The sequence below is a fragment of the Trematomus bernacchii genome, unplaced genomic scaffold, assembly GCF_902827165.1.
Source record: "Trematomus bernacchii unplaced genomic scaffold, fTreBer1.1, whole genome shotgun sequence".
Lineage (NCBI taxonomy): Eukaryota > Metazoa > Chordata > Actinopteri > Perciformes > Nototheniidae > Trematomus > Trematomus bernacchii.
Genome location: NW_022987616.1, coordinates 2,561,347 through 2,574,008, shown reverse-complemented (window position 1 = coordinate 2,574,008; position 12,662 = coordinate 2,561,347). Strand labels below are relative to the sequence as shown.

At 39.4% G+C, this 12,662-nt stretch overlaps 2 protein-coding genes across 2 annotated transcripts; both read left to right on the top strand.

Moving 5' to 3' along the window:
* Positions 1–97: 97 nt before the first annotated feature.
* Positions 98–2,894, top strand: fbxo45 (F-box protein 45). Its single transcript, XM_034132659.1, has 3 exons — positions 98–590; positions 1,410–1,766; positions 1,889–2,894. Exons 1-3 carry the CDS (start codon positions 264–266, stop codon positions 2,072–2,074), a joined length of 870 nt encoding a protein of 289 aa, XP_033988550.1. The 5' UTR covers positions 98–263; the 3' UTR covers positions 2,075–2,894.
* A 3,349-nt stretch (positions 2,895–6,243) lies between these two features.
* On the top strand, positions 6,244–11,151 carry nrros (negative regulator of reactive oxygen species). Its single transcript, XM_034132636.1, has 3 exons — positions 6,244–6,830; positions 8,071–8,185; positions 9,067–11,151. The coding sequence occupies exons 2-3, from the start codon at positions 8,084–8,086 to the stop codon at positions 11,020–11,022; spliced, it is 2,058 nt and encodes a 685-aa protein (XP_033988527.1). The 5' UTR covers positions 6,244–6,830; positions 8,071–8,083; the 3' UTR covers positions 11,023–11,151.
* Positions 11,152–12,662: the final 1,511 nt, after the last annotated feature.

The following is a 12,662-nucleotide window of genomic DNA, read 5'->3' as shown; positions in this document are numbered from 1 at the left end:
ACTTTAGGTAAACATCGCCCATATCACTTAAATGTCATGTTTTTTTAACAGCATTAGAATGATTTATTTTTGCTCTTCAAGGACCTTGACGCATCGTTTCCATTCAGCCATTGAACTGGGAAGAGTACGGTTGTAGTTTCATTGCGACCTGAGTGCGATTTTATAGGTAAAATGGTGCTATTTAAGTTATATTAGGAACCATTTTACGTTGTCAGGTGAAACTATTCGGTCGACTGGTTTAGTCGTTAAAGAGCAGGGGCACAATGTCTGGAGCGGCCGGTGGAGGAGGAGGCTCCTCCTGTCAGGGCGCAGCAGCGGCAGCCAGTTGCAGCTCCGCCGGCTCTCCCTACGCTGCTGCAGCCGGAGGAGGCGCAGGGGTGGCCGGGAGATTACCAGCTCGGGTCCTGGAGCATGTTTTCTCGTATTTGGAGCTCTCCGACTTAATGCGTTGCACTTTGGTGTGCTGGCATTGGAACAATATCCTGGCGGATGAAAACAGCGAGGTGTGGCGCAGCCTCTGCAACCGGTCTTTAAGCGATGAATCTATGCGATCTGACATCCTGTGCAACCTGCCGACCTACAGGGGGAAAGTAGGTTCAATATATGCCGTTGTTCTCTCGGGCTGGGAAAACCTTGATTGATCAAATCTGCCTATCTGGTGCTACCTTTGTTTTGCAAACACCTTCACGTAGCGTTGCTGATAATGTGGTTCACTTAAAATTAAAGTGTATGTTTACTGAAAACCGAAATCCAACGTGCATATTCCTATTTAAGGTCTGATGTAGGGATTTAAATGTCTAAATCCTTTGTGTTTTGTTGTCATTCGCTCTCATTAGGTCATGGAAACCTTTTTTATTACAGGGCCCAATAGTGAGGTCACTGTTATTGTTTACTATTATATTGCGTAAATCTATGTACTCTATGGAAGACCAAACATATCAAATGATAGTGAAACCCTATTTTAGAGTATGTAGAATAACATGTTGATATATTAAATGATTCAATATGTCAATGGAAACCTATGGATTTGATTGTGTGACCAATGAAGCTGCTGTAAATCACTTGCTACACTTGACAATGAAAAATCCAAAACAAATATTAGATTGAGGCTTTAATCTGAAGATATTGATCAATTCATCTCAAATAGTGATAGTTGCCATAATCATGTACTTTGAGCTCCAAAACCAACACTAATGCAACACAGTATGTACTAAAGCTAAAGTACTACTTTGATGCAAGCATCTAGGTACAGGATATGTTTTGGACTTTCCTTTTTAACTGTAGCACCCTACACATTCTAAAATATGATGTTATGAAGTATGCTTGTGTGTTTATATTTTAATATGTTTGCACCACTGTAATGCCATTAACATCAGACTCTCTCCTACCTCAATGTCTGTCCACTACAGCTCAAGGCCTACCAGTATGCTCTGAGCTCCCACGACTGCTCCCGCAATGTTTACGTGAAGAAGAACGGCTTCACCCTGCACCGCAACCCTATCGCCCAGAGCACGGATGGTGCACGAGGTAAAATTGGCTTTACGGAAGGGCGGCACGCCTGGGAGATCTGGTGGGAAGGCCCTCTTGGTACCGTGGCAGTGATCGGCCTGGCCACCAAGCGGGCGTCCATGCAGTGCCAGGGCTACTTGGCCCTGCTGGGCAGCGATGACCAGAGCTGGGGCTGGAACCTGGTGGACAACAACCTGCTTCACAACGGGGAGGTCAACGGAAACTTCCCCCAGTGTAACAATGCACCAAAATATCAGGTAGGAGTTTTTATTTTTGTACCCTCTTCAGATTGTAGGTCTATGAATAGAGTGGAATCATTCATGTATTTATTATTTGCCATTTTTGTAACCCTGTAATGTGTATTTGTGTTTGTCCGCAGATTGGAGAGAGAATACGAGTGATTCTAGACATGGATGACAAGACGCTAGCCTTCGAGAGGGGTTTTGAGTTTCTTGGAATAGCGTTTCGTGGACTGCCCAAAGCCTGCCTGTTCCCCGCTGTCTCTGCAGTGTACGGCAACACTGAGGTCACCATGGTGTACCTGGGAAAACCTCTAGACGGCTAGCAGCAAACATACCTGTGCCACCATTAAAACTCACAGTCCACTGGCAGGTGCAGGACTTTCTCTGTCAACTGACCCTGTTTGTTGCATCGTTTAAAAGGTTTTGGAGTCCAGGGGGTCGTGTTCCTTCCAAGCTGAATACTATTCACACACACAGAGAGAACTGTTGACATTTCTATTACTGCTAAACATAAGGAGGCAGTTTTTCGACTGGACAAACTACAAGAAAAATGAATGTGTCTGAAACATGTTTCTGTATCAACGTGGAAGTGTCCACTTTTACAGTTTAGCTGCTGGACTGTTTTACTTACAGGATAGGGGGAACATTATTTAATTTTGTGCGATCATGGCTAACAGTGCTGAACATTTCCTTGAGATTTTATGTCTGCTTAAATAAGGCCAAAACTATTCTAAAATGTGGCAAATACTTTAAGACATCTTGTTAACAAGTGAAACAGTAGTTGTTATGAATTGTCATCTGTTGTATGAGTTTATAGAACCAGCTCATCGTGGATTAACACTTCACCTATACTTGATGAGTGGAATATAGTAGTTATATGCCAAATCAATGTGACCTGATGTTATACTTTGAAAACTAAGAGGACATGCGGACCAACTGTCATGCATGTGCATGGAGTATAACATCTGACATTTTAATATACCCATTCAGTAATGGTGTAAACTATACCTGTATCATGTTAATGTGAGTCCTTTTCAATGTGCTACCGTAGTATTACACACTATTTATTTCTTGGTACTATAGTTACTGTATGGTAATAAGGCCTGAGAATAAAGTCTACATTGGTGCCACTCTTAGAATTAAGATGACTGGATGTCTGATTATGCACGACTGTCCAATTACACTACATGTTTCCATCCAATGTTATATTCATCTTAACAAAACTCTCAATTATATATATGCTAGCACCCAGTTTTAGACGCTGCATAAAGTTAATGTCAGAGTAAATGTGTACTTATTTTTCATTTAGCATTGCGTATACTACTTCTAAATCTGATCACGATGTGTGCATGGATTAAAGCAAAGGAATAATTAGCATAAATATGTCTGTCTCACCATGTAGTCAGTGGTGAATATTGCAAACATATTTGTGTCTAATCTTACCTTACCTTAATTATTATCTTTACTCACTTACTTACAAGTCTAGCAGCAGAAGTTAAGTGGCAATGTGCAAATACTACGGCCATTTTGCATGTCAGGAGATTCAAAAGAAAAGAAGCATTAAAAAATAGTAGTTTTACTTTTCCAGGCACCATATCATTACTGCGTGCACATACGTTGTCCAACCTGTGCAAACACGCTGCAACAGCCCAAAACATTACATTAGGAGAAACGTTCTGCAACTCCAAAGCAAAGAAAATAAAGAAACAAATGTCCCAAAACTAATGCAAATAAAGAAACATCCTCAGAAATAAAGCCCCTCCACCTACAGGAGATCAGCCCTCACCAACAGGAAATAAAAGGAGATAACATCACAGCACTGGACACAGTGTTCTGCTGTGATCTCAGATGGTTACCACTTTAATAAATGATTGATTGAATACAGTATGTGCAGCCAATGCTAAGAGCTTGGCTGCCTCGGTATGTCTGCCTATTTGTCACTTTCTAAGACACTGCGTATCTGCTATTACAGAGCATTACCTCTAATATCCTGACGTTCTGCGTTCTGACCCTGAACGTCTCTCTGCCGGACTGTCTGTCTATCAATGTCAGCCTCTCCATCCTTGATCGTTTTAACTGCCTGTCTGTCAGTCAGTCATCTTTCGTGTTGGGCTGATGATCTCATGTCTCGATTTCTCGAATTAATGTCAATGTGGAGTTTAGCACAAAAATAATTCCATACCTCTTCTGTTGCTAACTGTACAAACTAAATGCAGCTCTAAATACCAGATTATCATACATACTCGCTTTTTATCTATAATTTCATATATTAAGAAGAAATGCAAAGCCATTTAAATACCATATAACAGTCCTATTTACACCGGCAATACTAGTTTCAAATATTCAATATATCCTGTTTACACAAGAGGGCAGTAATGCTCTGGTGCATGTTATGAAAATACCCTTACAGCAAAAGAAAATTCTGGTCATGTTCACGATGACATTTCAAGAGGACAAAGGTTCTTCAGCTTACTCTTTTAGTAAAAATCAAGCTGTTGTTTTGCAAATTGCATCAGTTTTCATTAACCCTAACCCTAACTGAACGAATACATTAATGAATGAATGAATGAATTGTATAGTTACACAGCTCAAATATTAAAATACACATAATATACGTTAGAAAGATATTAGGAGGAAGATAGGACTTACATTTGCTGTTGACAGAGACTACTGTTAAGAAAACTGAGAAAGCAAAATCAAAAAATGTAAACAATAATCTTCATTATTCTTGTATTTATTGATTCATGTGTTGTAATGTCAGTTCCTTTGGCTGTTGTCTTTTGAATTGTTTACAGGATTTTCCTTACTGCAGGCTGTGAGTAGACCCCCCCCCCCCCCCATGGGACTTTACACCTCAACGGGCACTCTCACCACATCAGCCCTTAATAATAGAATGCTAATTTGTACACTGCACCAGGCCTTAATATGTCCTGAAACAGACTATTCATAGAGAACCGCGTTCACAAGTGTGCCCACATTTTTTCACCACACGTCCAGAGTGAGAGTCGCTTTCCTCTGTGTGCTCAGAAACAAGAATTACACAAGTGACACGCCACAACTGGGAGGTAATATGATGACTTTTAAGTAGTCTTTCTGGACCCTCATACATTTCCTATCATTGGGATACTCACCATTTGTCATGAAGGTAGAAGACTCCTGTCTGACTCTCTCATGTTCTCACTTCTTATCGCAGAAGTATTTTCCTGTGGGCCTGTAACAGAAAACTCAACACCTTCCACCATGAGCTGGTTATTTTCAGTTTCAACAACGATTCAGTCAAAAGTATTTCATTCATTTGCACCATGGTGTGGTTTGAATTATTTCCTGTTATAAAGAAATGGTTGTTAACAATAGCCATCACCTCACTTCAATACGGGCAGACCTTGAGATTTTATTAAAATGTTTACATCAAATGGTGTAATGTACTGAAGTAAGTACTTAAGTATGATATTGTGGTACTTGGACTTTACTTAAGTATTCCATTTAATGCTACTTTATACTTCTACTCCACTACATTTCAGAAGCAAATATTATACGGCTTACATTTATTTAACAATATCAGTTACTTTACATATTCAGATGATAAGCTATATGAAATATAAATAAACAAATACATGATCTATTAAATATAATTGTAGCAGTATATAAAGTAATTAAATTAGCTCAACCTTTACCATCTGTGATGAACACATTAACGCATCAATAATAATCCAGTCATTTATTATATATACTTTTCAAAAAGGACATTATGCACAATAAGTACTTTTATTTTTGGTACTTTAAGTATACTTGGATGACAGTAAAGTAAGTGAGTAAGATTTAAAATGCACGACTTTTACTATTAACAGTGTTTTTACAATGAAGTATTTCTACTTTTGCTTAATAAGTAACATATCTGAGTACTTCCTCCACCTCTGCACACTCAATGTTATTGTTTAAAGTCTTTTTAAACTGCAGCAGCTCCTAACACTGTACAAATTCCAATGTGTATATATGAATTGGGTGATCTATTGGCAGAAATGGAATACATTATTAACTGGAGTAAAATAGCCTGAAACCTAAAAGTGATTTGTTTACCACTATCTTATAATGAGCCCTTCATATTCCTCTTTATGGAGTTTAATATGTTATACTGCCATGTTTCTACAGTAGCTCAGAACATACACATTAAACAAAAAAAGGCATTTTTACGTTACCATAAGGCAACTGTGGGTTCTTAGATGCCACTAAATCCTCCACACTGGACCTTTAAGAGTATCACACAACATTTTACCTCCGTATGCAGTCATCGATTAATAAATGTTGCACCTAAACTTAAAACAGGCCAGAAGTGAGAGCTTGAGATGTCCTGTGTGAAAACAGGAAGGAATCACCAACAAATCAACCATTGGTGCTGTTCCCTTTTCTCTCCCCCATGGGTTACATCTAAGAAGTTTACAAATGGAGTTTGTTGCAGTGATGCGGTTTGTTTCTAAAATTGTGTTTTTCATTAATCATCTTCTTCTCTAAGGGATGTTTTGATCCAGAAGCATCGTGACCCTTGAACATACTCCCTTATACTCACAGACTGGAGTGTATCTGTGTGTTGCGTGAAGGTTCGATAGGCCGAATATCAGGCAGGAAGGGTGTGTTTGTCGAGTGGTTTCCTCTCTAGTAGCTTGGCTGATCAGAAAAAGCCGAGGGTGTGAAGGGTGTGCACTGCTAAGGTTTTTGTGGTTGCCGTTGCACTGTCAACCTTAAAGGTGCATGCACAACAACTGTCTTGGAGTGTGTGTGATGGGAAACAAAAAACAAAGAGGCTTATGCTGTGCTGGTTGAGAACTGTTGAGCCTGCACTCGCCTTCCTGTGGCCCCTGCCTTGAGAACCTCTTTCTGATTTCAGCTTGTCCATGTGACTCGGGTTTCCGCTGCTTGCCTGCTTCCGTGAATAGTAAAAAGAGGTATTGGTGTTTCTCTCAGAGCAGAGGAAGGCAGCTGAATCTCACACACGAGAACACACTCTGCGACAGCGAGTCAACCAGCGATATGGTCAGGGGATCAACCGTCAGTGGCTTGGGAAATCCACACCTAACCACCACAGTAAGTAAATACACCTTGCACTCAACTAGTACTGCAGTATGCGCTGAGGCTACGGCTGCTTAAAGCGGGATTTATCTTACATTTGAATGTTGAATTTAAACTTTTTTGTCTTTGGTGCATTTGCGAAGTATATCATATCAAACACCTGCTTTTGTGCATTATATAAATCTTGCTTATTCTGTATAGGATGTCATAAAGAGTCGTTAAAACTCTTAATGGCATCCTATACAGAATGTGTATGTTGCTTAATGAGTCATTAGAAATGTCCCCAAATTGCTTGTATCGCATTTGAGCACTATCGTTGTGTAATGCATTACTCACTACTAAAACTCCAAAGTTGGAATAAAACAAATGGCCCAATGTTATCTTAATTTATTTATGCAGATTTTTTGTTTTAGATTATATTATTCAATTAACTTATTTCATATTGTGTCATTATTCAGATGCATTGGACAATATGCTGTCATTTTGTGCAATTTTAATGCAAAATAAGCGTTGATCAGTATTAACACCACGATGGTTTAGATATGCAAGTTATGTTGTGCAGAAGAATGTAGTTAACTACTTTTAGCCCTGCAAAATGGGAAATATTACATATTTATTTCAATAGTTTAGCATAAAACAAAAGTAAATGGTGGTCAAATATTGTTTTTCAAAACTCAGAGTAAAATCTCATTAATAATACCCCCCAAAACAGGATAACACCACTGACGTTAATTAATAGATTAACATGCGTGCAGGCCAAAAAGGAACACAAGGCCCCCATATTCAGTGTATTTCACAACCTTGTTAAAATAGAAATTGGGGACATTTTACCAAAATGTCCAGCTGCTGTTTTTTCAGGAAGAAATATGATTGTATAGAGAATATTCATATTATTAACAGACTTCCGCAATGGAAGGCGCATGAACTGGACACAGTCAGCACATGTTTGTCAGGCCATATTTATAAGTTCAGGGTTGCAAAAAAACTATTGAAATAATTGGCTCAAGTCGAGAGAAATGTTTTAAATATGCCTAAATTAAGAAAAACTCAAGTAAAAAAGATAACAAGTATAAAAGTATACATTTGTTTTGTTGCGTTATCATTGCTCTGACCTCCCCAACGCTCCCCCAGTTCAATCATATATTTACAGTGAAGGAATTGATCAACCACAAAAACTGAGGAACAGCAAGGCTAACACAACACAACACCCCCCCCCCCCCCCCCTCTCTCTCTTTTTCTATATCCTTGTCAACAGTGAGGATGTTAAAATGCCAGTCCACAGGATCCATCACATCCTGCTTTGCTTGTTACACATGTGGACAACCCTGACTTCAGTGTCAAGTCACCCACAACACAGCATATGCCAGCTGGTAAGATGTCTCTCTTTTATACATTCTACTTAATAAAAGCACATCTTGAAATGAACTTAAGTCTCATTAACATAGCTGGACATATGAAGTAAATCTGATGAAAAGGGCAAACCTATTCATTTTTTAAAAATTTTTATAAAAACATTGCTCCTGGTAGACAGACTCAGATGTACAGCTTGGTTAAAAGATTTTTTTAAATGTTTCCATTACAACACTCATATATTATAATGCTGCATTCAGTGCATATCAGATGTTCTGTAAAGATGAGAACTGAGACTAAAAATGGTCATGTGAACATTTTGCAACAATTGATATTTTGTGGGGATATTTTGTGTGTTCTGACATTTGCCAATTTTGCTCATCAGGCAAAGTGAGTACATTATTATGTGATTCATCAAAGTTGGATATAAAAATATTACAATTATTTGAAATTTCCACACAAAAAAAAAATAGTATCTAAAAAGCCTATGTACCATACATACTATAAGCCATACTGCATATATGTACTTTAGTCTGTATCACTACTTCACATTTACAGAAGGGATTTATTGGAAGTACTCTTTATTAACGACATACTCACTAAATAGTGATAAAGTCTCTATTTATTAAAGTAATTCATTCTTAATAATCCAGGTTTGGTCTGGAGGCTGCAAAGGTTAACCATAGCTGAATTATATCGACAGTTTAAATCCTATAGATAACTTGAATAACTTTTCTCAAATAAGAATTCACTGCTATAAATTGCAAAAAACTGTTGTTGAGAGTGTTTGTGGATCAAAGTGGTAGACATTTGCCAAATGAAATTCATTCGCCATTTGGCTGACAAAAATAGACTTACAATTTACACACAATCTTAAAGGTATGTGCTCTTATCTCCGCAGATACAAAGAACGGCTGTCTGCAACAATGGCAGTCTCTCCTCTGTGCCTGCAAGACTCCCGAAGGACCTGGAGGAGCTTCAGCTCAACCACAACAACATTCAAACACTACAGAACAATTCTCTCCTCGATTATCCCTCACTAAACACCCTGAGCTTAGCTTGTAATAGTTTAGAGAAAATTGAATTAAACACTTTTCAAGACTTAAAGTTGTTACAAAGCCTCAATTTAGCCAAAAACAAACTTCATGTTGGGTATGAAGAAACCAGCCATGCATTAAAGACTCTACCCAGGCTAAGGGCTCTGGATCTATCTGAGAATGAGCTTAATGATGAAATGATAGCCACTCTCCTCCAAAATCTGACATCCCTGGAGTACCTCAATCTTTCCGGAAACGTCTTGGGGAGACTGGATGAGACGTCGTTCAGTGATCTCCACCAACTCAAAGAACTGGACCTACAGAGGAACATCATGTACGAGATTGCTGGCGCCTTCGACAGCAATCCCAAACTCCAGCGGCTCAACCTGGCCTTCAACTATCTGCTTTGTCTGACAGACTTCCACATGACCCAGCTGGTGGTCCTCAATGCCAGCCACAACTTCATTGAATGGTTCAGCTCCAGACAGGACCTTAATGACACGTTCCTGCTAGAGACCCTCGATCTATCAGATAACAGACTGTTCTTCTTTCCTTTCTTGCCTAGCCACAGCCACTTGCGGAATCTTTACCTATCCCACAACAACATTAGGTTTTACGAACACTTGGCAGACAACAGCACATTGCCGAACTCGACAACAACTGTTGAGTTCTACAATATGAAAAAGTATTCGGGCAACGTGACGGCCCAGCTGTGGGATGAGAGCATTCATGGAGACATCGCATCTCTAGAGATTTTGGATCTAAGAGGGAACCAGGTGCAGTATTTTCCTCACGGATTCATCCAGAAAATGCCTGTTCTGTCGAGACTTCAAATGTGCACAAACTGTCTGGAAACCCTGAATCTAACCTCTGAACACTTCTCTGGTAGCTTGTACGAGTTGGACGTTAGCAACAACAGGCTGAACCAGATCGCAGCAGATGTAGGTATGCTGACAGCTCTTGGAAATCTGACATACCTTAACCTCAGCCTGAACGACATTAAGTTGTTACCCTCTGGATTATTTTCCTCATTGCCAAGCCTCAGGTCAGTGGATCTGAGTTATAACAACGTTGGCTTTTGCCTTCCTGAGGAATCTGAGACTAAAACAGACAATAGTACAACTTGCGTGGATTGGAAAAACATTGCATCCTTAAGGCAGCTTTTCCTTAAAGGTTGCAACCTTGAAATAATTCCATCATCTGCATTCACTGGGTTGTCTCTAACGCACCTGGAACTGTCAGACAACCCTGGAGTCATTGTCCAAGAGTCACTAAAAGGTCTAAGAACATTACAGCATCTAGGTTTAGGAAACACTTACATACAAGACTTTGACTTCTCCCATTTCCAAAGCCTGAAGTCTTTAATCATTTCCGGTAACTATCTTTCCCATCTTCCCCCTTCCCTTCTTAATCTCGACTTAAAAGTGCTGGATTTGAGGGACAACGAAATGTCCACTATTCCCTCAATTCAGGCCAACACATTAGCCCAGAAACTGCACACTGTTTTCCTAACAGGAAATCCGTTCAACTGCTGCCAAACCGAATGGTTCTGGACATTTGAAACAACAAAGACTATCAATATGGTCGGACAATCACACATTGAATGTGAGGATCTCATCCAAATGAGATACAGAGTGGAGCACTTTCAGCTATTTGTGTGTAATCAGACAGAAGAGGAATCTATATTGTGGTACATTCTGCTTTTTGTACCTATCTGTCTTTCTTTTGTTGGCATATCAGTTATTGTTCTCCTCACCTCTAAGCCCAAAATGCTACCAATGTCAATCAAAAAGAAGTGCCTGAAGCCAACATCCTACTGATACTTTATAAACGGAAACAAAACCATGTTTGTACAGTATATTATTAATAAATGGAACTGAATGTATTTTGGAAATAAATTCAAGTCATTGTAATGAAACAATCATTCTATGATATGTATTTGAGCAAAATACTATTTTTTTTTTTACTTTGTGAAGTTGAAGTATGGTTCAAAACTGTGTGTGTGCGTGTGCGTGTGCGTGTGCGTGTGTGTGTGTGTGCGTGTGTGTGTGTGTGTGCATGTGTGTGTGTGTGTGTGTGTGTACATATGCAGAAGTAGTGTGATGCAAGCTGTGGCTATAAGCAGCAGAGGAAACATGAAATTTCCTGTTTTGCTAAGATGTGCAGGAACTGCCCAGTTCAGTATCTCAGAGAGGAGGGTTTGAGGTTTCCTTCCCATCAGGGAGTCACAGATGAAAATCAGAAGCATTAAATTCCAGTGTATCCGTATGTCGGTTTAGACCCAAACCATATTTTGATGACCGATAATCATTTCAACTCTGCATTTAGCTGCAATTTAAGGTCAAGTTTAAGCAAAGTTGCGTGGATAAAGTCATAAACATTATGAAAAAGGGACGTTTATCTACCTGTGTGTGTATGTGTGTTGTTTAGCAGCAGGAAGGTTGGTGGATCAGTGTGTAGCCGTACTGAGTGCCGGAGGCCTAACCAGAAAGTAACCAGAATACCGCTGTGGTGATGCTCAGGGTCATGGTGGTTGGAACATAAAAAGAGAAACATGAGTGAATCCGTGTCAAAGCCTACAAATATCATTATTTTTACTTAACTTTTATGATAAAGTCGACAGTAAGAGTCAAAACATGTTTTTGGTGTCCATCTGCAGAGCATGCACATTCAAGAAGAAAGAAATGTTACTCCGGCCATCAGATAGAGCTTGTGACTTGAAGGTTTCTAGTTTGAATAACTATAACCGCCATTAAGTTATTAATAATAAGTGTAAACAATGATTCATCTTGCACTTCTGGATTTTTATAAAGGGGAAACTTGAAACCGGATTAAAATAACCAGCAAATACTATGCTTACTGGTGCAAAAAGAGGTTTTTTTTCATGAAATGAACAACAGGCAATATAAAATAAAGCAAAAAGTTGACCTGGAACGATAAAATGTTAATAAAATGTCTTATTTATCAATGGTTTTGGGGCATGTTGCTGAGTGTTGGAGATATTGGCCATCAAGTTGAGGCTCTCCTGAGCTCACCTGAGCTAGCTAACGTTACAGCTCAGCTGAGTACGACTTCTTTCCTGTTTACATCTCAGGAGCACAAGACTCTTGTCGCATATGATGCATGCTCTGATCTTTAAGGTGATACAGTCGGCTGGTGTTTTAATGGTAGAAAGAAAATAGTTCCTACATGAAACTGCTCACAACAAGGTCTGAGACTTGTCATAAGTAACTGGGTCATGAATCCTGGAATGAGACATTACTGTTGAGTCTTTCAAATTACGACATTACATGTCACTTGTTAGACACTTTTATCCAAAGCGACTTACATACTCAATACTGTGGACAATCCCCACAGGAGCAATTTGGGGTGAAGTGTCTTGCCCAGGGACACAACGACATGCTGACTGCAGTGGGGTTTGAACCTGTGACCCCATGATCCGAACACCTACGGACAACCC